We start from the raw sequence: 25,816 nt of genomic DNA, 5'->3' as shown, positions 1-25,816 counted from the left end.
CATGTTTTACAGGTGAGGAAACTGAGACAGAGATTAAGTGACTTGCCTAGGATCACATAGCTAGTAAATGTGTATATACATTGTGTGTGTGTCTGTGTGTCTGTGCTCACAAGCACATGCAAGCACAAACACACACTGAATAATGTCAGGGACATTTACAATCTGTGGTAGGGGGAAAAGCTTCCTGAAGGAGATTACACTTGAGTGAAACCTTGCAGGAACCCAGAGATTCTAGAAGCCAGACATGAGGGTACCTTGGAAGTATATCCCAGGCATGGGGGATGGCCTGTGGAGAGGGAGGGAAGGGAGAGAAAAGGCATGTTATGTGTATGGATCAACAAACAAGGCTTATATGGCTAGAAGGTAGAGTGTGTGAGGGAAAGTGGCTGGAGCCAGATTGGGAGGGCTTTACATACCGAGGGGATTGTATTTTAGCCTAGAGGCAAGAGGGAGTCACTGGAGCTTTCTGATCAGGAAATGAAGTGGTCCAACCTGGCCTTAGTAACCTCACTGGCATCTGCGTGGAGGATGGTTTGGAGAGGGGAGAAACTGGGGATGGGTAACCTAAGCACTAGTAGTCCAGGCAAGAGGTGATGAGGACCCAGTCTAGGCTTATGGCCATGTAAGTGGAATTCAGGGGACACAGAAGAGAGAAGATGGAGAGGAAAATCAACAGAAGTTAGCAACTATGGGGGATGAGGGAGAGCAAAAAGTCTGCCGTGATTCTGAAGTTGTGAACCTTGGTTCACCCGCACCATCTTTGGAAGTAGAGCTGTAGGCTTTTCAAAAAAATAGGGAAGCTAGGAAGAGAAGAGGATTTGGAAAAAAAGATAACATATGGTTTTAATAAGGATATGATTTGATATCTATATTAAAAAGAAAGGCAGCATGGTATAGATAGTACACAGAACAGTATTTCTCAGACCATACTCTAAGGAACCATGAAGCATCCCATGTTGGCTATTGTGTTTTTAAATGAGCCTTATGTTATTTGGTGATAGCTATTAAAACAGTAACTTTAGAGGACTTTACTCCAAGATTTCTGCCAAAGTTTTCTTTAAACTGAAGGGTTCTACCACTGCAAAAATTTGAGACAACTAGTATTGAGTAGGGTAAAAAAAAAAGTAGAATAACCTCTGAAATACACTGGCTGTGTGTCCCCAGAAAACTCACTTAACCTCTCAGTACCCATAAGCAACTTTCTAAAACTCTAAATTATAGAATAGCTGCAGAGCTACATCTGTAGAAGGAGGTTCTTTGGGAAGTTCTTTACCACAGTAGAATTATTGACCCTTGACCTTCCTACTACCCCCCACCTGATCCCTGTCAGAGTAACTTTTGCTGTCTTCTCAACATTAACTCTTATGTAGTCTTCTCTAATGAAAACATAAAGCCCTTTTTTGGATGGTTTTATTAGACAATAGTATATTTGAATTGTAATTTACTTTTATGGGGCAGTTGAGTATATGTGGTGAAATCACAGAAATTCTGATAATCAAAGGTAATATGGGGAAGAAAACTATGGAGAATAATAATAATTAAACAGGCACAGTAGGAAACCAAACAGTGAAATGAATGAATGAATGAATGAATGAATGAATGAAAAAGCACTTATTAAGTACTTGATATAGGTGGCTTAGTGGATAGAGCACTGAATCTATAGTCAGGAAGACTCACTCATCTTCCCGAGTTCAAATTTGGCCTCAGACACTTACTAGATGTGTGACCCTGGGCAGGTCACTTAACCCTGTTTGCCTCAGTTTCTTCATCTATAAAATGATCTGGAAAAAGAAAATGGTCCACTCCAGTGTCTCTGTGTTAGACACTATGCTCTCTTCCAGGGATCCAAATATAAATAAGGGGACTCTAGTTCCTGTCCTCAGGGAGTTTATATTCTAATGGGGGAAGAAAACACATACAGGGAGAGTGGTGGCCAGGGAAGAAATTTTTGGTCTGGAGAGTCTTAGGGATGGTTGTTGATCCATAAGGCAGTCAACTGAGGTACCTTTTCCAAAAGCATGAATGGTATTGTTGATTTAGTTACTGCATCCATTACAAGAGTAAAAGGGGGAGGGAGAGAGAAGGAGGTGAATGAGGGGTCCTGGCAGTAGGCTGGATGTGATGTGAAGGACAGACTGGTGTGACATGTAACCAGCTTGATAAGCTGGGATAGATAAATTTGCAGTTTTTTCCCCTCGCAGTTTATCAGTCATTAAACCCTGAAGATTCTCCTTGCATGGTATTTTCCATGTATTTCTTCTCTTCCCCACACATACTATAACCACCCCCAGTTCACTGTGATAGGCTCCTGCCTGGCCTGCTCCCCTCTAGTCTTGTTCACACAACTGAGAGCAATCTTCCTAAAGCACCAATCAAATTATAATTTCCTTGTTCAGAAACTTCCAGTGGCCTCTCACAAAATCCTCAGCCTGGAATTTACAGTCCTTCATCATGTCTACAAACTACTTTTTCATGAGGCAGCAAGGTGGCATGAACTTGGAGTCAGGAAGATCTGAGTTCAAATTCTGCCTCAGACACTTAATGGCTATGTGGCCTTAGGCAAATCACTTAACCTCTTTTACCCTCAGTTTCTTTATGTGTAAGATGGAGCTAATAGTGGAAACAGCCTCAGAGGGATGCAGTAGAACAAATGAGGTAATATATACAAAGCCTTTTGTAAACCTTATGTATAAATGTATTCTAGTATAATAATGGCTGTCATTATTTCACATTGTTCTCCTTCACACACTCTACATTCCAATCAAGGTATGCTATTAGTTTTTCCCTGCCTTGGTTCTACCTTATCATTGCTCATTGCATTTGCACAGACCATCACCCATCTCCAAAAGAGACTTTTCATAATTCTGCTTGTTGAAATGAAATCCTTATCTTCCTTCAAGGCTTAGCCCAGATGACATCTCCTCTCTATATCCCTAGCTAAAAGTGATGTCTGCCTTCTCAGATTTTCTTATAGGAATGTAGCTCTCCTTTGCCCTCATCACATTCTACCTGTCTCTCATACTGTTTTGTCTGCTCATCTGTCTTCTGTCCTCAGTAGATTACAAATTCCTCAAGGCCCGCAACTCAGTTGTTTGTTTGTTTGTTTTTTATCTCAGTAGCCTCAGTACCTGGCACAGCACCTTGTGCTCTGAAGTTGCTCAATCAATGTTTGTTGAATTGTATTTTAAAAATAAGAGGATCAGGGGGCAGCTAGGTGGTGTAGTGGATAGAGCACCAGCCCTGAAAGCAGGAGGACCTGAGTTCAATCCGGCCTCAGACACACTAGCTGTGTGACCCTGAGCAAGTCACTTAACCCCATTGCCTACCCAAAAAACAACAATAACAACAACAAAAATAAGAGGATCAAAGAAATTTTAATCAAACTGATGCCAGAATGATATCTTCTTACTGGGAGCATAAGGTATAGGTGACTTGCATCATTAGCAACTTGGATTTATAATTGCATTTGAGAATTCCCAGCAGGATCTCAAACATTTGATAATGGCAGGAATCTGTACAAGGCAACACCATTTACTAATGTCTCAGCCTTTCATGCCTTATTTTTATTCCAGACTCTGATTAGGTCATTGATGAAGTAAGTCTTTTGGGTCCTAATTAGCTATGTTAGTCTGCCCAAACTTTTTCCTTCACAAATCCTCTGAAGACTCCAGCTCCCATACATGATATGCCACCATTTTTCAAGCTTCTCATTATTCTTCTACCAAAAAAAAAAAAAAAAAGACCAGTTTGTCATATGTAGAAGACAGAATCGTGTGAATACTCCTCTTTTGCCCAGGAAGAAATAGGGACAATGATGATAATAAGGGACAGGCAATGTTAGGAAGGGGTGATTAGTAGGTACCAAGCACCTAGGATAAGAGAGAAGGTGAAAGAACTAATAGAGCTGCCTTCACTAAGGAAAAGACATTTGGAGGCACACAACTCAGTCTCTCTACAACCCCTGGAAGATATGTGCATCAGTGTTTAAAGAAACTATGGTCTATAGCACTGATGGTGCTCAATTGAGAGCCAGGGACATAGTTTAGTTTGAGCTTCAGTTTCAACTAGCGAAACTTTTGTGGCTGTACCGTGTTTAGTTCTTTACAACATTTTTTAAAAGAAAAAAAAATCATGTTTCAACCTGTAGGAAAAAAAAGTTTCATTCTTTGCAAACTTAAATTATCTTACATGAATTTGCTGTTTGCGAAGCATTGACTTTTTTCTCATGTGGACATTTTTATGCTTTTCTTCTTTCATTTCTATAATAATGTGACCACAGAAACAGGCAGATATTATGTTTGTATTCCATGACTCTTACATGGACTGAGCTCAATCCTGGGGGACAAACTCAAAATATTACTAATCTCTTTGGTTTGCTATGCCCTCCTCCAGGGTTTGTCCACTTTGGAAAAATCCCAAGACTATTGCTTCCGTGGGGAGCTCACGCGTAGGTCCCTACAATGTAGATAAGATACTCTTCTGCTTCCATATGAGCACCCGGAGTAATATTGTATTTACCACCAGGTACAAGATAACATTTATTCCTCTTATAAACAGTGCAAAAAACACAAAGGACTCACAGGAACTCATAAACAAATTCAGAAAACCCATAAAGGACTCACAATGGCAAATAAATATTCAATTCTCCTCCCTTTCCAGTGAATGCTACTTTCCCACACTTTAGGTCCTCAAGACTCAGTGCCACTCTGTATTTTGATTCTGTGCCATCAACCCCTGACATTTAAGTGAGTTTCTGTCTTACTCTTTAGGGCTTGGCTTGCCCTAGCAGGAAATCACACTTGGAGCTGCTACACAGCATCAGAACCACAGTGTCAAATAAGTCCAAATGTAATAGCAGAATACTAAATAAAGGCAAATTGTTCCTCCGTATTATGACTTTTAGTTCCTGGTGGCTGCTTTCCCCAGCACTGTAGGCCTTAGGTGAGATCTCTCACCAAGAGGTGAGCTCTTCAAGAAATACCCTTGTTTTGCAGGAAGGCCAGATCTCTGAATTCTCAAACTCAGGGTTATTTATGTGCTGCCCAGAAGTTCCCCTTTCTGTGGCTAGAAGGCTAAATTCTGGGAACTTAGCCTAAAAAAGGCTAATGCCTACCCTTAGCCTATAAGAAAGCCTATTCCTATAATAAAGCTGGAAGAGACAGATATGACTTTCAGTTAGGGATATTGTGGAGGAGATGACCTCTGAGATAAGCTTTGAAGGAAGAAAAGAATATCATTTCAACAAGCAGAAAAATGCCTAGAAAACTCCCCACCCCTTTACTAGGAAATGGGTTTAGGAAAAGCTTTGTTCAGGAATTCTTTTAATCAGCTCCCTACATCTAGATCTTGGACTTTCAGGGAAAGAGCAGAAAACATAGACAAATTTATAACTTTCTTTTCCAAATTATATCATTATTTAAAAGCAACCAACTGCTGGGGAAAAGACTCAAACATGATGTAACTTTTGCATTTTGAATTCATCCTGTTTTCCACAGATATCTGAAGGACCTTAAAAGTGCATTTTTGACCTTCTTTACAACAGAGATTAAAAAAAAACTTTATCAATAGTGAATTCCCCTCTAAATCTGTAGGTGGTTTTATGGGTGTGTGTGTGCATGTGTGTGTGTGTGTGTGTGTGTGTGTGTGTGTGTGTGTGTGTGTGTGTGTATCCTACTCTGACCTATTAGCCCACTCATTGTTTGCATAGCAATCAATGAATGTTACTGTCAGGCCCATAACACATAGGGTGCTGTGAGGTGTTTGTGGTGAATGTATTTTATTTTGAGGGTATCTTCATTTGTATATAGCACTGTATAGGTTTCCAAAGTGCTTTAATATACATTATTTAATTTTGAGGCTCTCCGCACCATCTGAGGTAGGCAGTTCAGGTATAAACATGGTAATCCTTTTTTTCCAGATACGTAAACTGAGTTTCAGGGAAATGAGGTGATTTGTACAGTATTACGCAGCTCCAAAGCAGTAGAACTATGACTCCTAGTTCTACTTTGTTGTTGCTGCCAAATACAAAAACTATGGCTATAGTATAAAAACTGTATTCTCTTTTAATATTCATGAGGAAAGCTTTTGTTGAGTAGTTAGTATATACAGAGGACTGTGCCGGGCATTGAGGAGGAACAGAATAAGTTGTAAGACATGGTTCCTGTAACTCTGGAGTTTGCAGTTTCATTGGGCAAATAAGAAGACATAGAAGTCACTTAATACAGATAATAACGTGCTAATGATATACCATGTTGTCCCAATTTCAGGGTAATCTCTGGCTCAGTGGGAAATGGTCCCACCCTGGGCAGTGCTTTCTTTACTCTCACTGACTGGACAAGTAAGAGCCCAGGAATGTGATCCTCCCTTAGCCAGGTCAGGTGCCATGCCTGCCCACAATAGGCCCGTAACTTAACTTGTAAGGTTGCCCTTGAGAAGACATCCACGGGATCAGAAATGTTTTCAGTTTCCTTCATGTGTGGTATGATTTTTGTTAACTTAATTACCAGGGGGCATCGATAGCTATTCACTGAGGAGTTCCATGCTCACCTTGGCAGTTTGCATCTGCCCTGCTGAGGTAGAAGTGATAGTTCTGAGTCAGCAGGCCTCTGTTCTTCTATAGGGTGGTACAAAATCATTATCAAGGGATTTGTGGATGTAACCAATTATAGCAGAGCTAGGAGCCCCCACCACACGACAGAGCCCTACCCCTTTCCTCGATCCTGCCATGTTCCAGTACTATGCTTATTAATAAATCCCCAGAGAACAAAGCTCATTTTAATCTAATGGACCTTTACTCTAGGAAATGTATACTTTGAGTTGCTTCATTTGTTGCTTCCCCTTAAGTGGACAAACAGCTACCAACTCGATATTCAGTTTACTAGATGAAGAAAAAGAACTCTGGGGGAAAATCTCATATTGGGATCACGGCACAAGGAGTGGTCTCAGGAGAAAATCAACGCTCCCACAGAAAGCACTATTCTCCACTTTGGCTATCTTGTCCTTGGAGGGACCTTCAGCTTAAAGCTTTAGCTAGCTAGCTTATCATAAAACAAGCATAGAGTTGGGATTGGCAGCCAGCACCCTCAAAGAAACTTAGCTGTCATCATCAACCCCGCCTTTTCTCTATCCAGTCCTCAGCTTGAGTGCAGCACTTTCTCACATCCCTCAACCCCAACCCCCAACTGTTCCAATACAGTATTTGGGAGAGGAAGCTAGAGAGTAAAAGTCCATTAGATTGAAATGAGCTTTGTTCCCAGAGGATTTATTAATAAATGTATCATTTTGTAGATAAACTAGTTCTGCAAAAATATAAGACATTAACATTTCATCAAAATGAATGACTCAGGGGCAGCTAGGTGACATGGTATATAGAGCACCGGCCCTGGATTCAGGAGGACCTGAGTTCAAATCCAGCCTCAGACACATAGCACTTACTAGCTGTGAGACCCTGGGCAAAACAAAAAAAAAAAAGACAAAATGAATGACTCAGCAAATATGTTTAGAATTTGGATTTGAAGTCAGAAGACCTAATTGAGGGCCTCCAGTGCCAGCACTCTGCAATGTAGTAACTACGTGATCATGAGCAAATCACTTCAGCTTCTCTGAGGCTTTTACTTCTCTGTAAAATGGAGATAATAATATCTATCTCACAGAATTATTGTGTGAATGAATGAATGAACAAGCCTTTATTAAGTACTTACTATGATACCAGCCTGTGCCCAGTACTTGGTATACAAATATAAAAAGAAAGACTGTCCTTACATTCAAGAAGTTTACATTCTAATAAGGAAAAACAACACATGTAAGGGAATGGTAGCCAGGAAGAGGTGATTTGGTCTGGGAAATCAATGACATGGTGAGCCCTTTCTAGGAATGGTAGGATTGATTTAATTATTGCCAAGAGCTGGAGATGGAAATGAGGAGGTGGCTTGGCATGGCAAGTAGGTGACAGGAGAGGAGCACAAAGTACGGTGGTTCTAGGTCAGGCTAGTTAGGGGAGAGCTCTCATCAACCGGGAGCAAGCAGGGTCCCAAGGCAACAATTGGAGCCTGGATTGCAGCCATGAAGGTGAGCAGGAGAGCATCAGAGGGACAAAAACATGTATAATACATAAATCATAAAGTGCCATATAAATGTCATTTGGCATCTCTGTTTCTATTGAAGCTCCTCAATGAGGACCAGAGTAATTGGGAAATCCTACTTTAGGATAGGGAAAGTCTCCAGTTGTCTTTGAAGTATTGGGCAGGCACTGTGTAGGCAGGGAGAAGGAAGAGGAGGCAAGAACATTTTGAGGAAAAGCATCCTTTTTCTCATCTAGTGTTTAACCCACATAAGATCCTTTACGGTCAGCACTGATCACATTGCTACCAGAGTTGAGTTTTATTTTTTATACATGAGAACTCTAGCAAGCCATTTCCCTTTTCTGATCCTCTATGAGTACATCGTAAAGCTAGCCAACATGAGGGTCCTTATGAAGGTCAGGTCTCTAAGCAGGGCTCTACTGTTTTGTCTACTGATAGCCGAGGTCTGTATAGTTTAAGCAATTTCTGCACCGTGACCAGTAATCAAACCCAGCACCCTCCAAAACCCTTCTGTTTCTAAAAGGAATTCACCCTACCTCACCTAGTTTTTCCTAATGGGGTCTTTAAATTTGCATTTTATCAGACCTGCCATCACTCGAAAAAAGGAGTGTCAGAAATCACTGTCATACGTTTGGGCATGTTAGAATTACACACCTGGAAATGAAGAATAATAGTTTGGCAGCTCTTAAAATAACCATTGCGTTGTGGATTTTTTTTTCTCCATACTGAAACTATTACATAATCCTGGCAGCTGAGAGCAAGGTGCTCTTCCTATTTGTCCCTTCACAGCTCTGGGTGTGTCCTTACCCCAAAATGTGAGTGTCCACAAGTTTTTTAATAACCAAAGCATTCAATCTTGAGTAACTGGCCCATAAATATATAATTAATGTAAGATCACTACTTTTTGCTGATTTACTTATAATAGGTTTCTCTAAATACTCACTTTCAGAAGTGCATGCCCTCACTTTTTTGTTTCTTATAGATTATATTTGTGTAAAAGTTAATTGAAGATGATATTTGTATAAAACTTAAGTAACTATAGAAGGTGCCAAGTTATTAATGGAAAATGTGTGCCAACTTTAAAATTGCACATAATTATATTTTAAATCTGCCTATTAAATCAGAGCTTCCTGGTTTTTTTTTCTTTTCTTGATTCTCTTTTTTTCTCATGTCAAATTATTACCCCTGAAATAATTTGATATCGAATCTTTGTAATAAGTGTTACATACCCCCCCACACATACAATCTAATTTAGGGTCCTTGTGATATTAAAATTATATTTGGAATAGTATACCATCCTGGATTTCAGATATGCAATCCGGGAGAAACATGATGTTTCAGTTTTATGTCATTTTAAATTCTGCATACATAATCAATTTTTTTTGCACACAATATTCAGTTCCTCTTCAAACAAATGTCAGTACTCATGATGGGTTTTTTTATGGAGTTGTATATACAGCTACATCTTTCTAATTGTTTGTAATGATGAGGGCATTGTGAAATTTGGAGTCAACAAAAATACTTGAAGACCAATGTTTAATTAGTATGCAACATTTGAAAAGATCTTTAAAAGAAACATCTAATAAAAATATGTTCACAGAATCCTAGGGGGATCTTAAATATGATCGAATCCAAACATCCCATTTTACAGGTAGGAGAGTGTGGCCCAGGGAAGGGAAATTACCTACTTGTCCACGGACTCACAACTAATTAGTAGCAGAGCAAGGAGTAAAATCCTAGTTTTGTTTATACATCTTTGCTACGTTTTTCATTTTGGATGAAAGCTTCTTCAACCTCCCTTTTTCTTTTCTCTGTGGAAGGTTTAATCTCTAACTTTAGCTCTCTCCTGTGACTCTGTCCTCTGGGACATCTCATTGCCAGTTCCAATATCAGGCTTCCCAGAAAATCAGTAACATTTTGTAGCGCATATCATTCTCCTCCTTGTCTCAGCTCTTCGTTCCAGACCATACTGGAAATTTCTTTTCTAAATGTTCTATTTTGGACTCCACATACAGGCCACTTTTTGTAACAAATTTTACTTACATTCAAGTATCTTTGTTGAGGCAGAATTTATTTACAAAGAGTACCTTGTTAGAAATGTACAATTTTATTCTGAAGAATTTGGAAATGTAATTGAGTATATGCCCAGGCTCTCTCTGGCTGAATTTAGCAAATGGAAAGAAACTTATTGAACCTCACAAGAAAATTTGGGAGGCATCAGGCTCACACCTTTACACAGCTACCTTTTCCATTTGACTTTTCGTTTTAAAAGTTTAGCCAGGCATCCTTTAGAGTGGATGTTTAAGGCACAGAGGAATGAGAGGAGGTTCAAAGGTAATTATTGTTGGGTTGATCAAAAGAACTATGCAGAGTTCAGCTATACTTTCTTCTTCCCATATGAATAGTACATAGTCAAACACTTTCAAAGGTATTCATTTATCAAATTAATTATTGTCATCTGTGCAAGTATTCTTGGGAACATCACGCGATCAAGTGAAAAGAGCAGTAACCCGAGAAGCAAAATATGAGTTATCCTCACTCTAACATTTATGATGTGACCATGGGCAAGTTATATAACTTGTCTGTGCCTCAGTTTCCTCATCTGTAAAATGAAGATAATAGTACTTCTACCGCCTTACCTCACAGAGTGAAGAAAGTAAATGGTAAACACTTGAAGTATATTGTAAACACTTAAAGCATTATAGAAAAGTGTTGCTATTATTATCCTTTTTACATCAACTTTCATATCATACAACCTGATTGGCTATGGCTGTGATAGTCTCAAAATTCTTTTTCTTTTTTCTTTTTCCATTTATCACATGACCAAACAGTACTACTGGTCTCAAGTGTTAGAGCTGAGCTATTTGGTTTCTGGTTGTTTGCCCATTGGGATTTCCTCCTAGAAGAAAAGGGGTGAAATGGGTATTCATAAATATCCCATGAGCCTAAGGAGTACTAATATTTTCTATAGGGTTTTGATTAAGCCAACTCATCATAGGTGTCAAGGTGCCAGCTCATGGACAACCTAGGGACGTGGGACCTTTGGACTTCAGACAGTCTATTAAGGCTGGAAGTAGAATGTGTATTGCCATATAGTCTCAGAGAAGAGACATGCTTCTGATCCTAGCCAATCTTATTGTCCTAACCCCTCCCCCAGGTATGGCTGCCCTGGCACAGGTGTGCACACTAACACACACACACACACACACACACACACACACACACACACACACACACACACACACACACAGCCAGTCCTCTCAATGCCATTCCCAAAGGGAAATTAACCAAGAAAGTATGTACAAGAAAAAGAAAGACAAAAAGATACGAGAGAAAGAGAAGCAGACAAAGAGAGGCAGCCACCAACCCAGGATCCAAATGCTGGGTCCAGGGGACACAGCTACGCTCATGGCCTCACTTGACCTCAGCTCACACTCTGTCTACACCATCTCTCTTCTCAGTACCACTTGTCTCAGTGATAAACCAGCTTGGTCTTTCTGTCTGACTCCCCTAGATACCATGGCTAAAATGCAGGCTTTCTTCAAGGTCCTCTTTGTTTCTGGCTGGCTGATTGGGAACAACAAAGAAACAAGGCACTTTTATCTACAATTTGTTGTTGTCTTACGAAATTTTTTTAAGGTTTCATATAAATCCTGCCTTAGAAGGATCAAAAATAGAGAACAGTTAACCTCATTCAAGTATGGTCATGTAATTTTACAGGACTTTTAACAAATATAGTGATTGTTTTGGAAAAATCAGTTTAACCAAAGGATAACTAATGTGTTTTAATTTATATAAAGAAAGATGTTTTAAATCAACTTTGTTTAGGGGTGAGGGTTTTTGTGAAAACTAAATGAGAAGTCTTTCTGCAGATTATAGCTCTTCTTACTACATGAAATTAATTTTAAAGCCATATAATATTTGTGCCTTTTAAAAAGTAAGACTAAACATTGCCACTGGCATAACTACAAATAAAGAGAAGAGAGCAGGCAGTAAGATTAGGAGATCACCATGGGAATTCTAATTAGTGATCTAGCTAGAATCATTCCTGAATTCTTAATCTTCATTTTTGTATGTGAGACTCAGGGCAAGGGAGCCAGTTCATTTTAACCAAATTAAACAGCACAGTGGTAACAAGCTACAGAATATTTATTTGAGCAAAAAAAGCACATAACTGTTTTTTTAAAATCTGCCAATTAATTATAATGGTATTTTTACCGATGGAGAATATACTATTGTAGGTTTCTTTTTTAATTTTAACAACTGGAAGTGTTTGGAAAAGCATTATTTTCCTTTAAAAATATTCACTTTTTATGGTTTTTTAGATTACATTAATAACCTTGTACTTGTGGTAGTTGCAATTTTCCTAAGGTGCATTAGAAATATGTGTCTGTTTTGTGCTTCCCCCTCCCCCCACTGCCTTTCATTATCAATGAGACCTCATTTCCCAAAGGAGTGTCCTACTGAAACAGAAAATCAAGCCATGCATTGTGGATAGGAGAGGTTCTGCAGTAAGGCTTGTCGGAAAATGAAGAGTGTTGCTAATTGCAGAGTCTTTGTTGGGAAGGCTTTCCCTTTTACTGATGCGTGACTGTCCAGTATGAACAGTGAACATTTGACTCCCCAAGCAGTGTTGAGAAATAAAATCAAGGAGCATTAGGGGGAAATTGCAAAAATAAAGATCTGAAGAAATGTGATGCATTGCTGCATGTGCACCTGCAGAGGTGCTGGGAAGATCAACTTCATTGGATAGTTTCATTGGAATGTATTAATGACGTCTGGCTTGGTACACGTGTGTTTATGCTTAGGGAATGTCCCTGCAGATAAGGGAGCACATTAGAGTCTCCTCTTATATTAAAGGGAACAGAAGATAATGTCTGAAATGAAAAAAGTTGGGGCTAATCTGAGAAGACAGGACAATTATATAACTCACTCTCTGCTTTTTTAGCAGAACTATAAAATATCCTTCAAGAAAAGAACCTGTTAACCATACTAGAACCATAGAATTGACAAATTTTAGGGAGGACTAGAACTCACCTAGTCTAATCCTTTGGTTTTACAAATGAAAAAAAAAAGCCCAGAGAGGTGAACAATTTGCTATGCTTACGTAATAAGAGGTAGAATTCAAATTTGGGTCTTCTGACTTCAGAGCCAGTCATCTTTTTCCATTTCATAATTAAGTATTTGTAATGTCTGATTCTAAGAGTTTCCAAATATGCTGAATTTATTTAATGATTGTTTAATGAACCTGGGTAGCTCAGCTGAGGAATCAGCATTCCTACACTAATTACTCATACCTAAGAAATATGAAGGGGCTGACAAATAGAATATGGCCCAAGAAAGAAGATGATTGGTTTGTTTATAAGAGGCATCCAGAAGCTTGTATGATTGAGAACTCAGCAGTACAAGAGGGTGACAGTTAGCATGGCATACAGCCATGCATGGCAATTAGCAACCAGAATTTTAGGAGAAGTCATAGAGGTCTTGGAACCCTCACTATATCCATATGAGGAGGTATCTAGAACATGGAGGAATGTTCCAATGATCTTCCAGTTTGGGATATATTTGAATTTGTACCAGAGGCACTAATCAGTTATATATGTATTAAGTGCAAGCTATTCTCCTAGCTGGAAGAGAAGATAAAAAAGATTTAAAGAACACTTCTTTGTGCTCTGGGTCATTCAAGAGACCAGCAGCATTTTTTTGAGAGAAGCATTTTTTTTAAGGGGGGGGTCTTTGAAGCACCTCCGTCTAGCACTCTGCCTAGCACCTAGTAGGTACTTAATATGTGCTGGTTGAATTGAATAGAGAAGATGAAAAAAGCTAATCAAAGAAGGAGGGGGAGGTGGGGGAAAGAAAATCCTGAGTGAGTAGAAAGGAATTAAAACTGTGGTAAAGTACATGACCAATAGAGAAATGTAACAGAAGAAGAAAGAAAGGATAGGAAGTGCTGAACCCCTGGATTTATATAATTACCATGAAGCTTTTCTCACAAAGCGTGAATTTTTACCTTCTTAGGAAGAAGTAGGATCCCATGCTGCAGAGACCAATGAGAAGAGTAATAAGTAGGTGCCATCAGGTGTAAGACCCTGATGCTGGTCCCTAGAAGAAGAGACAAGTGACGGCCATTGGAGACACCCTTCAGAGTGTTCCTGGTCTGATTGGAGGAGTGTTCTGTTCTTGGAGCAGGGATCCAAAGTAGAAAAAAATGTGTTCAAAGACTTTGACAACTTCCTAACAGCTACACATTTCTGGTGATTCACGTGAGAATCATGGAGACTACTGGAAGAAACATGAAAAGTTATCTCTTAGTAACTACAAAATCTCGGGCAGGATATTGGAAGATCTAAAGGCATAATGTTCTTTTCATCTCTTCTTCCAATTTGGAGTTTGGACTTTAAATGAGAAAATGAGAAATAATAGATTGAGATACTAGAGTAATGAGACCTTGGCTAAGGATGAAGGCTGGAAAGGAGTATTTGGCCATAGACTTGCTGATATGATCCTGAAGTCTTTAAATTGATAATTAGCCTTGGAGTGTGAGAAAGATGGCCATATAAAACTTTAAAACCAGTTACTATGAATGATTTCAGGTATGGCTAATAATAATAATAATTATAATAATAATAGAATAACAGGTGAACCAGTACTCTATAAAATAACTAGAAACAGGGACAGAAACTATAATTAACTTTAGATATTGTGGTAAGACCAACATCCTAAGACTAGACTAGTTTTTCCTTAAAATGTATTGAAACCACTCTTGAGACCTAATTGGATCAGGACCATTGACATAATTTCTTGTACCCTAAGTACAGAAGCCAAGGTACCGATAGTCTCTTGCCTCCTACCCTCCAGCTTCTGAGTGTAGACCCAGCAGAATGACCAACACTATCAAAGGGATGCTGTGCTCAGCTGAATCAGAGCCCATTCCTCACTAAATATTCTTTTTCTGCTCTGAATATCTTTCCCATGCTATGGCTAAGAAAACCTCTCAGATGTTCTACAAATATCTAATTTGCATCCCATTATCAAACTTGAGGTACTATGGGGGCCTGAGGCAAGCCTTTCCTGTTTTGAATGTCAATATACAATGCACATGTATGGGTGGAAGGGATGCTGTTTGTTGATCAGGAGACTCCTGTTAAGTCTCCTCAACCCCCTTGATACAATTAGAGGCTATAAGCAGCAGGTAACAGAGACAGCAAAGTGTTAATTTTAGGTTTTTCTCCCTTTCCGATTTTGAGTTGTTGTGTGACTCAAGTTTGACTTTCACCCTGAGTGGCCTGTTCCCAGATTTTAAAGGAATCCTATAAAATTATGAGTATTATATTATTACAAGTATTATAAAATTATAAAATTTGATGCCAGTGTGAAAGAAGCTGAAAAACGTTTACATTTCTTTACTATGTTAGGAGCTGTGAATAAACTCTTCAGTTAATTTGGTAGAGTTATAAGACTACTAGCCACTGGCTAGTAGGAGAAGCCATAGCTTTGTTGGTCTTTAAAAAGCAAGTTCTGAGAAGTTGTATAGACAATAAAATCATCTCTGGTAGTTGAGAAGAGAGCCAGCTATGAAATAAGACCACAGGTCTTGAGATGGAATAATATTTTTTTTCCTTTTTCCTTGTGCCTCTTCAACAGTACATTAGGAGAAGAGATTTCCTTTTCCTCTGTCCACCCACTGGTGCTACTTGCCAAGCAGGAGATGCCATGCCCCACAAACAGCATGCCGAGAGAGGTCAGCTGTGAAGTTGTGCTGAGCTGCAGAGAAGAGCTGGGAAGGAGCAGGCCCAGGGAGACCGGCAGAACATGCTAAGGAATTACGCTCTGTGAATACCATGAGAGTAGAAAAGTAATTGGCACTCTCAGGTTGAAAAGATGTGAATTGCCTTGGCCGTGCGTGTTCCCCATAGGTGTCTCTCTGTGAGCATATTCTATGTGTGTGCTCACTCTTTCTGCTGATCTGTATGGAGTGTGTTCAGGTTTATGGGACAGATGTTTTTCAGCTAATGCTCTTATGCTATGCAAGTAAATGCCTTTACTTTGAGCTAATCGTGTATTCTAGCTCACTACTGTAAGTAAATGTTATCACTGGGGGCTCATGAGCTATAGCTTAGGAGTGTGGACCCAAAAGTGTATCTTGAACCTGGGCAGTCACACTTGTGAGTATAAAGTGGGGAGGTGTACTCAAAGGGGGTGCTACACACATAACATAATATGGTTCATAAACAAGTTTAACTGGAAATTTTAACCAAAAAAGGGTAATTTTGACCTCACAGGAATCACGGAAAATTGGTGGGATGAGACTCATAGAATACCACAATGGAAAGGTAAAACTTGTTCAAAAGTAACATCTGATGGCACAGTGGATAGAGCACTGGCCCTGAAGTCAGGAGGAGACCTGAGTTCAAATCCGACCTCAGACTAAATACTTGACACTTACTAGCTGTGTGACCCTGGGCAAGTCACTTAACCCTAATTGCTTAAAAAAAAAGTAACATCTGAAAGTAGCAGGGGAAACAGAATGGTTCTGTACAGCAAAAGCATGCAAACCTCTATGGAGATTCCAATGCCTGAAGGTGAAAACGAAGTGATAATCAAGGCAGATAAGAAGAAAAGAAGAAAAAAAATGTAAGAAATACATTTCTGATGATATGCTACTCAGTGACTGATCAGATAGAAGATGCTGATGATGCTTTCCGCAGAGGCAAGTACCTGAGTACCTGGACATCTTTTGGAGAACACAGCTAAAATCAGAGCATTTGAAAAATTCCTGACTCACTTAGTGGACAGTTTTAGCCTTCAGGAGACAAAATGATAAAGTAAGCTTTGGAGAGATTTTTCTATCAAGGCAAATGATTTTTCAGCTGGGAAAGGGTAGAACATAGACATAGGCAAAAGAAAATGAAATCCAAAGTAGATGAAGAAACAATAAGAGAGCCCCTACCTAGTCTAAATAAAGGCAAGCCACTGGCCCAGCTGAATAACATCCTAAGGGCCTCAGAGAAGTTGCAGGTGAGGATAGTTTGTTACTGGTCTTTTGAGAAATCATGGAAAATAAAAGAGCTGTGGAGAATGTCAAATGCTGTGCCTATTTTCTGAAAAGGGGGAAAACGTATGTTCTCTAAACTATAGTGGTAAGTTTAGTGCTGATCCTGAGCAGAATTGTAAAACATGATCAAATGGAGGATTTCTCTGTGTTTAAAAGGGAAGTAGTGATCACTAGGTGCCAGTATGAATTCCTAAAACTTAAGTCATGCCAAATAACCTTGCTTCTTTTCTAATAGGATTATTAGTCTTGGTAGATGAGAAAAACTCTATATATGTGATATCTGTGGATTTCACCAAGTTATTTGTTAGCCTTCTCTTATTTGATAGTCATATCTTATTGTATCTGTATGTATGTAATATCATTAGGTAGATTTATAAATGGCTGAATGATTCTACCCATACAATACTGATAAATGGATTAGATCATTCTAAAAAAGAAGTCTCAAGGGTGTCCATTAGACTGTGAGTTCCTTGAGAGCAGGGACTGTCTATTGCCTTTCTTTGTGTCCCCAGCACTTAGAACAGTGTCTGGCATAGTTGTGTTGTTTAGTAGTTTTTCGGTCATCTCCGACTCTTTGTGACACCATTTAGAGTTTTCTTGGCAAAGATTCTGGAGTGGTTTGCCACTTCTTCTCCAGTTCATTTTATAGACAAGGAAATTGAAGCAAACAGGGTTAAGTGACTTGTTTAGGATTACGCAGCTAGTGTCTAAGGCTAGATTAGCTCAGGAAGATAAGTCTTCCTGATTCCAAGCCCAGTGTTCTATCCACTACTCTACCTAGCTGCCCCCTGGCATATAGTAGGTATTTAATAAATATTTGTTTACCAGCTATTTGTTGACTATGCTTCGAATTCCATCCTTTTTTCAAAAATTTTTATCGGTGATTTGGATGAGGGTCTAGATTACATCTTTAACAAATTAACACATTATCTAGGCTAACTAATAATTACAGAAATAGGTTCCAAATAATAGACTGAAGCTAATAAAATTAATTTTAATAAAGATAAATGTAAGGTCCTATACTTAGGTTAGAAAAATCAGCACAATTCAGGCTGAGTTAAATGTGACAACAGAGTTTATATTTAAAAAAAAAACTTAAGAATTTCCCCTGAATTCCCTGAACTTGGCATGCCATCTCACATTCCCATGCATTCCCTCAAGCAGTCTCCCATGCCTGGAATTCATCCCTCCTCATCTGCCTTTCTGATGCCCTATCTTCTTTCAAAGTTCAGGTGCCACTGGGAAGTGAAGTCTTCTTTGCTCTACATCATTTTCTACCTTGTGCCCCAATGTGTGTATGTTTTCACTCCCTACTTTTAGACCTGGAGAAACTTCCACCGAGACCTCACTGTCCTTCTTGGTGAGTGCCTCTCCTGGACCACTATTTCAGGAAAGGCTCAGCCATGCTTCATTCACCATGTGTGCCCTAAACCAAATCCCAAAGGCACCCTTTGGATATAGAGTGACCTGGGGGCTTGCTCAGACCCACGAGGCCTCCCTAGCATCAAAACAGCCCAAACAACCCGATTTGCCATCATCCCTAGGACAAGGCAACAACTAAGCTAGGCCCCAGGTGTGGTGCAGGGAGAAAGGAGGTATAGTTTGTGAAGGCATGGTGCTGTCATCTCACTGTCAAGCATCCCAGGTTTTTAAAAATGCCTTAAAGGGATATGTAGACATATACATGCATATCTACACATACCTGCATACATGTAGACATACATGTGTGTATACACACACATCGGTTTCAAAAAGTAACTTTTATACTGCCAGTTATGAAAAAGTCTACTCTTTTTGACCTACAGAGTTCTAGGCAGCTAGGAAAGTCATAGCATAAAAATAGATGAAATTGTAAGTTTTAAGCATTCAAGTTAATGGCTACCAAAAAGAGAGTAACTCAGTGCAGAAGACAGGGAAGGGCACTGTGGTCCCCCAAAATTCATGAGTCCTTCTTTCCCACCCCTAGTAGAATGTTCTCAAAAACACTCCCTCTCTCCCACCTATCCTGCATCACCTAATCCCCTAAGCTCTAGTCATTGGCTAGAGGAGGGACACACCAGAGCAAGGTGAAGATAATCATTCAGCCGCAGGTACTTTTACTAGTTATGTGACTGAGCAAGGCACTTAACTGCTTTGAGCCTCAGTTTTCTCATTTGTAAAATGGGGGTGATAATACATCTACTCCTGACCTTTTAGTTTTATTGCCAAGAAAGCACTTTTCAAACCCTGACAAGTTCTTCAGATGTGAGCAGACATTACTCTTCTCTCACTCCATGAGCTTGTCTTGCTGCCTGCCCAAGCATTTCCTATTTTCAGCTGACCAATGACTATTGTCATCATAGCCCTTCCTCACTGATTTTATGTACTGAGGCCGATATCAGTATGGCAAAACAGACAAAGAAATCCATTCTTAATCATCATCTGTCACAAAAACATTTACTGCACAGTCTAAGAGCAGAAAGGGAAGAAAAAGAAACTGAATCATTGAAACCAGGCAGTTTTTCCAAGAAAAAAAAATCCTTATATCCTGAGTCCTTTTCAGGAAAACAAACAAAACCAAGCAAAACTATCCATTTTGTAATAGCTTACAAGCATATAAGGCATTTACTGTTTCAAAGTGACTTATTACATACGTTATCTCATTTGTTTTCTTGATAATTTCACTAAAGTAGGTAACGTGCAGATGTTATTATCCTCATTTTACAAGTAAGGAGACTGAGTCCCAGAGAGGTTGAACACCTGTGAAAAATCACTTGGCCAGTAGCTCTGGGGACTAGAATACTTACTGCATCTTATCCAGTTTAGTTTTGTTTTTTCCTACTACACATGCCTGTCTTTCAGCAACTCAGGGCTCAAACAAACTAACTTTAAAAAATGAAAATAAGTATGGCCATTTGCTGGAGGCTGGGACTAAGGATAAGGCCAGGGCTAGCATGAAGGAATTGAGCTTGTAGCTACTGATATTCTAGCTACCAGTAGGCTCTTTTAGTTCAGGAAGTTAAGATAATGAGGCATTAATTTCATTGCCATGCGAAAAAAGCCTTCTCATCATCCGTTCTAGAGTCCTTTTCTCCCAGGTGTCGTCAAAATGATAATACAGCAGTTGGGGACGGAAAAGTGACTCCTATTCTTTCCATCATAATCATTTCTTTTACCAATCTACAGCAATCCTTGGTGCATCCAGACCCAATGGAGAGGAGAGAACCGTGTAAGTGCCATGGTGGCATTTAACACATTGGAATGAGATGGTCCTTGCTATGGATTCTAAGGGGCTCTTAAATGTGATGACTTTTCTTCTTGATAATACATGTCACTTTGTCACCTCTCTGTGCATCAAGATTAATTCCAATACTTTCTTCCTCTTATTTCAGGAGCGGCCTATTGCCAGTTCATGGACATGCTATTCCCAGGCTGTATTAGTTTGAAGAAAGTAAAATTTCAAGCAAAGTTGGAGCATGAATATATTCACAACTTTAAACTTCTGCAAGCATCATTTAAAAGAATGAATGTTGATAAGGTAGGGGACTGAATTGCACTTAATAAACTATGTCATTTGACCTTAAAATGCTCTTATAGATCATTTTATAGAGGAAATACAGGAGTCAGCCTTTAGCTGAAAAGTCAAAAGTATGAATACTCAGGTCCATACATGACATTTAAAAGTTAGCTCAGCTCCCACAGTGATTACACATCAATTTTTTTAAAAGTCAATAGTAGCCATCCGGCTTTAATTTTTAAATAGTGTTTGTGTTTGAGAAGTTTTTCTATTTTTACTATTATATAGATAGAAGCACTCAAGAGCCGTTATTAGTTATGTTGCTTAAGTTATAGAGAAGAATATCATTCTTATCATATCTTCCTTGATTACAAAATTTTTCTTAAAGAAGAAGGAGTGTTGAATAAGAGGAAAGAAGCAGTCTACTTCATGGGGTCATAGATTAAAAGCTGGAAAAGGCCTTAGTAGGTACTTAGTCCTGACTCCCTCATTTTACAGATGAGGAAACCTGCTGAGAGTTTGATTTCAAACCTAGGATAGCTTTCTCTGCACAATGCTAAACTTGTCTAGGCCCAGGAATGGCATAAAGAATCAAGAAAGGAACTAGGGAACTAAAATTGTGATAAGATTAGGGGTAGGTGTATTTTATATATTTTCAAAATGAAAATAACATAGTCTCTAACAAAAGACTTATGAAAATGTTAACAAAGAAGTTTTGACACTATTTCTTAGGAACTTACTTTCCAACGATAGTATTTTCTCCTTCATGGTTTAAACCAGCAGTTCTCAAGTCATGGACCAGGGACCACTGGGGCCCCTGCAACCCTATCAAGGGGTCTCTAAGATCAAAGCAATTTTCTTGATAATGCTTAGATGCTTTCATTTCTGATATGGTAAATACCAATAGATGTAACACATAAATAAAAACTCTTTGAGGTCCTCAGTAATTTTTAAGGGTGCAGAGGAGTTCTGATACCAAAAAATTTGAGAACCATTGCCTTCAACATTTGACCTCTTCTAGGACTATTTTCTTATTAGTGGAATATTGGGATTTCCCTTTCTCTCTCCACTTCTCTACCTTTCTTGTTCTACTCAGTTATTCCTCAGCCTACTATTTCTTCATTGCCATCCCTTAAAATTGACTTAAAGTATCCAATCCGTTTTTGCTATATTCAGGTAGTTAATAACTTTTTCATAATTAGTAGCCCTGGTTGCTTCATTTTTCATCCTATGATGCACTTTTCTGAACTTGGTTAATATATTTGCAGAAAAGAAAGAATGTCATACATTTTCATAGGTAGAGGTATGGAATCAACTGCCTCTCATAATGATAGTTAAATTACACATCTGCCTTTGTGCCATCCTACGTACTGATACCAAATTTATCTTCCTAAAAGCTCTCTACAGATCTTGTCATACAAACCCAATTTTCTGATTTAAATTTAAAATTTGTTTTCTTCAGGTTATTGTCTTAAACTTTAAGTACAAAATCATCATCATCTACAAAGGTTTATTAATGCCTACTACTTAATTAAAACAGATATTAATAATTCTTGTATTTTAAATATGGTAACTTCAGAAAAAGTAAGGATGCTTTTTTCTATTTTTGTTTTTGTTAACTGTGAGTAGAAAGAGGTTTCATGAAGAGGGTTAAAGTCCCCTCCAATTATCAGTCTGTCTTATTTGACTTAATTTGGTTTCCATTGAATCTTTGTTCACAACATTCTTTAAAAAATCATGGCACATAATTTAGTTTAACAGGATAACTTAAGAAGCAGCATGCTATAATGGAGAAAGCCCTGTATTTGGCATCGTGGCCTAGGTTTTGTCACTGATGTGTTAAAAGGCTCACTCTACCTTTATGGATCCAGGATGAGATTCTGCAGGTATATCACTTATAAACACAGCAGCTGCTGACATTGCAGATTCTCACAGTAAGGTCAGTTTACACTGTATCAGTTCACGTTTTCAAACAATGTTGCTCACTCGACAGAAGGCGAACACCACACATGTAGTCCAGTTCTCACACACAAATTCTAACTCTGTCGTGCCTCTCCCTCCCCATCAACCCAGTATGTAATTTTTGTGTAATGTTTGTGGTGAAGAGTTATCTTGGTTACAGAGAAGTTCCAAATTCGTCTTCAGAGGTGTGGGGAGTCCTTTGCTGCCTGCCCACTAAGCGTGCGTATGCTGATTAGAACCAGGTAATTTCTGAGCAGTTCAGAGACCTCACATGAGACCTCTAGGAGGAATGTTGACTGTCAAATCAGATAATGAACAGGAGGAAAGCCCTGACTGAGTCTCACATATTGATTCTTCCCTTGAGTATGATTTCTCTGCTGGCCATGTTCTTGAAATCACTGTATCCCTGCACAGTTAGTTGTTCAGGGAATTATAAAACAGACTCTGGGTTTGCTTGGCAGTATTCACTATTCCAAAAATGACATTTTAGTTTGGTTCTTCTTCGAGAGAGTAGCTAAAAACCATTGATGCTAGAATAGATCTGTTCAAAGACACGAACCTGAGGGAGAGAAAACAGTAGTCACAAATTACAAACAAGGCAAGGCAACAAGCATTTATTAAGTGCTTACTATTTGCCAGGCGCTGTGCTGAATGCTAAGAATACAAAAAAGAAGCAAAAGATAGTCCCTGCCCTCAGAGAGCTTACAGTCTAACGGGGGAGACAACAAGTAACAAACATGATTTGATTTTATTTGGCAGGTCATTCCGGTGGAGAAGCTAGTGAAAGGGCGCTTTCAGGACAACTTGGATTTCATCCAGTGGTTTAAGAAGTTCTATGATGCGAACTATGATGGGAAGGAGTATGACCCCGTGGAGGCTCGGCAAGGCCAGGATGCAATTCCCCCACCTGACCCTGGTGAACAGATCTTCAACTTACCCAAGAAATCTCACCATGCAAACTCACCTACAGCAGGTACTATCACAGCAAAAGGATTTTAGTTTTTTTGTTCTAGAAACCATTGTCTTTTAGCTTGGTTCTCTCTAGCAGGTGATCTTTAAGTTCCTTTGGGCAAGGTTTTATTATCATTTATTTTTATCTGTCACATTTATCTCAGAGCAGGGGAAAGTCTTCCAGTAAATCCCATATTTGGAATAAATGTAACAGGGATAGCACTAATTTAGATGTGATTTCATTAATTTAGAGATCTGCCAGATGAAGAAACTCCCTGTATCAATGCAGGTCAATCAGTAAACACTTACTATGCATCTATCAGCCACTGTGCTAAGTGATGGGGATACAAAAAGAAGCAAAAGTCAGCCCCCTGACCTCAAGGAGCTCATGGTCTAATGGGGGAGACAACATACAAACGAATATTAAATAGTAAATAATTAAAAGTGGGAAAGCACCTGGAATTGAGGGCTTAGGGAAGATTTCCTGTAAGAGGTGGGATATCAGTTGGGACTCAGTGGTAGCCAGAGAGGGCAGTTGTTGGAGTGGAGGAGGAAGAGTGTTCCTGGAATGGGGGACATCCAGAAAAAATCTCTGAAACCAAGGGAAGGAGTTTGTTGTTCGTGGAACAACCAGGAGGCCCGTGTTACTGGATCAAAAAGTACATATGGGGATGTAAGAATACTGGAAAGTTAGGGAGGGGACTGGATTATGAAGGGCCTTGAATGCTAAATGGATTTTGCATTTGATCCTGGAGGCAACCTATAGTCAGATAGAGGTGCCAGGAGTACTGAGAATAAGTAGGCCGCCCAGGGTCACATGTGTCAGAAGCAGGCCTTGAACATAGGCCTTCCTGACTCTTCAGACATCTCTTTGTCTACCACACCACCACCTCTGTTTTCAGTATGGAAGGTAAAGTTGTTTAACTTTTTGTTTTGTTGAACCTGAATGATAAAAGAATGCTCAACATGTAAACAAATGGGTAGGATTTTTCCTTCCTGATTGATTTTTCTAGAATTTCAGGTAATTAGTTTAGAAGATCATAGATGTACAAATGGAAGAGCCTCCATAGGCCAGCTTACAGGTGACAAAACCAAGATTTTCCTGTCACTCCTTTCTTCAGCAACTCATTTCATATGAGTATCAGCAGAAGGAAAGATCACTTCTGATGGGGAAGAGGGAAAGAATCAGCAAAGGCGTTATTGAACAGGTGATATTTCACCTTAGTCTTAAAGACTGAGTAGAATTTTTAAAAGTTGAGAAGGGCCAGGGGCAGCACTGTTGACTTAGATAACAGGGAGAGCTCACAGTCAGGAACATTCAGAAAGCATTTGGAAATAGCAAAGTACCATTCTTCAAGAACATAATCCATGGCCTTAGTGTACAACAAGGGGGAAAGTGCTAGAACTGTAGTCAGAGAACGTCAGTTCAAATCCCAGCTCTTTCACTTTGTGCCGTGTGAATTTAGGCAAGTCGCTCATTATCTCTGGGCCTCAGTTTTCTCATTGGTAAAAGGGAGTTTTTGGACTAACTCCCCTCTAAGGTCCCTTCTGGAAGCTGTTGGTCTGTGGTCCTGTGTCAGTCCATGTACCAAAGCTCATGTACTTCCTTCTTCAGAGTCCTTTTACTCCTCCTAATCACTGATTCTAACACCCTTGGCTGTCTGATTGGGTGAGTCACAACAAATTAGAAATAGCAAATTATAAAAAGGTCAGAGTATGGCTACAGGAGCATGAAGGGTGGCTGTTGACTGCTTGATGCCAAGTAGGGAGACAAGAGAGGGACAAATAGCCCTATTTATGTTAGTGATCCCTGCGTGCGTTGCTGCGTTGCATCAAAATATAATGGTTAATGTTCATGATGAAAAATCCTAAGCTGTTAAAAAAAATGTTGAAATTATGTTGGCTATAATCTGTTTAAAAAGCCAGGAAAAGTTTTAGAAAGTTTTATTTTTACATTTTAAAAATTTTCCATTTCAAATGGTTAAAATTTTTTAGACACTTCAATGTTTAAATGGATGAGTTTCTTAGAAAATTATCTCATATCAAACACATCATTTTCCAGCAATACTGGGTAAATATGGTCACTTAAATCTCTTGTTGGTCACCCCCACTCATCATAGGTAGTAGTACTGAAGGAGTCCTGTGATACAGAGAAAGAGTCCTCTGTGCACACTCAAATCCTTGGTCTGCTGCTTGCTACCTGTGTGACTCCAGGCAAATCTTTTTAGATGGGTCTCAGTTTCCTCATCTGTAAAATTCTGGCATTGCAGT

General features: G+C 39.2%; 1 protein-coding gene across 3 annotated transcripts in view; it reads left to right on the top strand.

Annotated features, from left to right (window-relative positions):
* MAPRE2 (microtubule associated protein RP/EB family member 2) overlaps positions 1-25,816 on the top strand; it is a 191,733-nt gene that overhangs the window by 129,976 nt on the left and 35,941 nt on the right. For all 3 annotated transcript variants that reach the window (XM_020992501.2, XM_020992502.2, XM_020992500.2), the window contains 2 exons: positions 20,508-20,653; positions 23,354-23,567. In XM_020992501.2, coding sequence (XP_020848160.1) covers positions 20,508-20,653; positions 23,354-23,567 — 360 coding nt within the window. The remainder of the gene's footprint in view (positions 1-20,507; positions 20,654-23,353; positions 23,568-25,816) is intronic.

Source organism: Phascolarctos cinereus, unplaced genomic scaffold (assembly GCF_003287225.1).
Source record: "Phascolarctos cinereus isolate Bilbo 61053 unplaced genomic scaffold, phaCin_HiC Scaffold_4;HRSCAF=312, whole genome shotgun sequence".
NCBI lineage: Eukaryota > Metazoa > Chordata > Mammalia > Diprotodontia > Phascolarctidae > Phascolarctos > Phascolarctos cinereus.
Note: the sequence above shows the minus strand (reverse complement) of the source record. Positions and strands in the feature narration are given on the sequence as shown.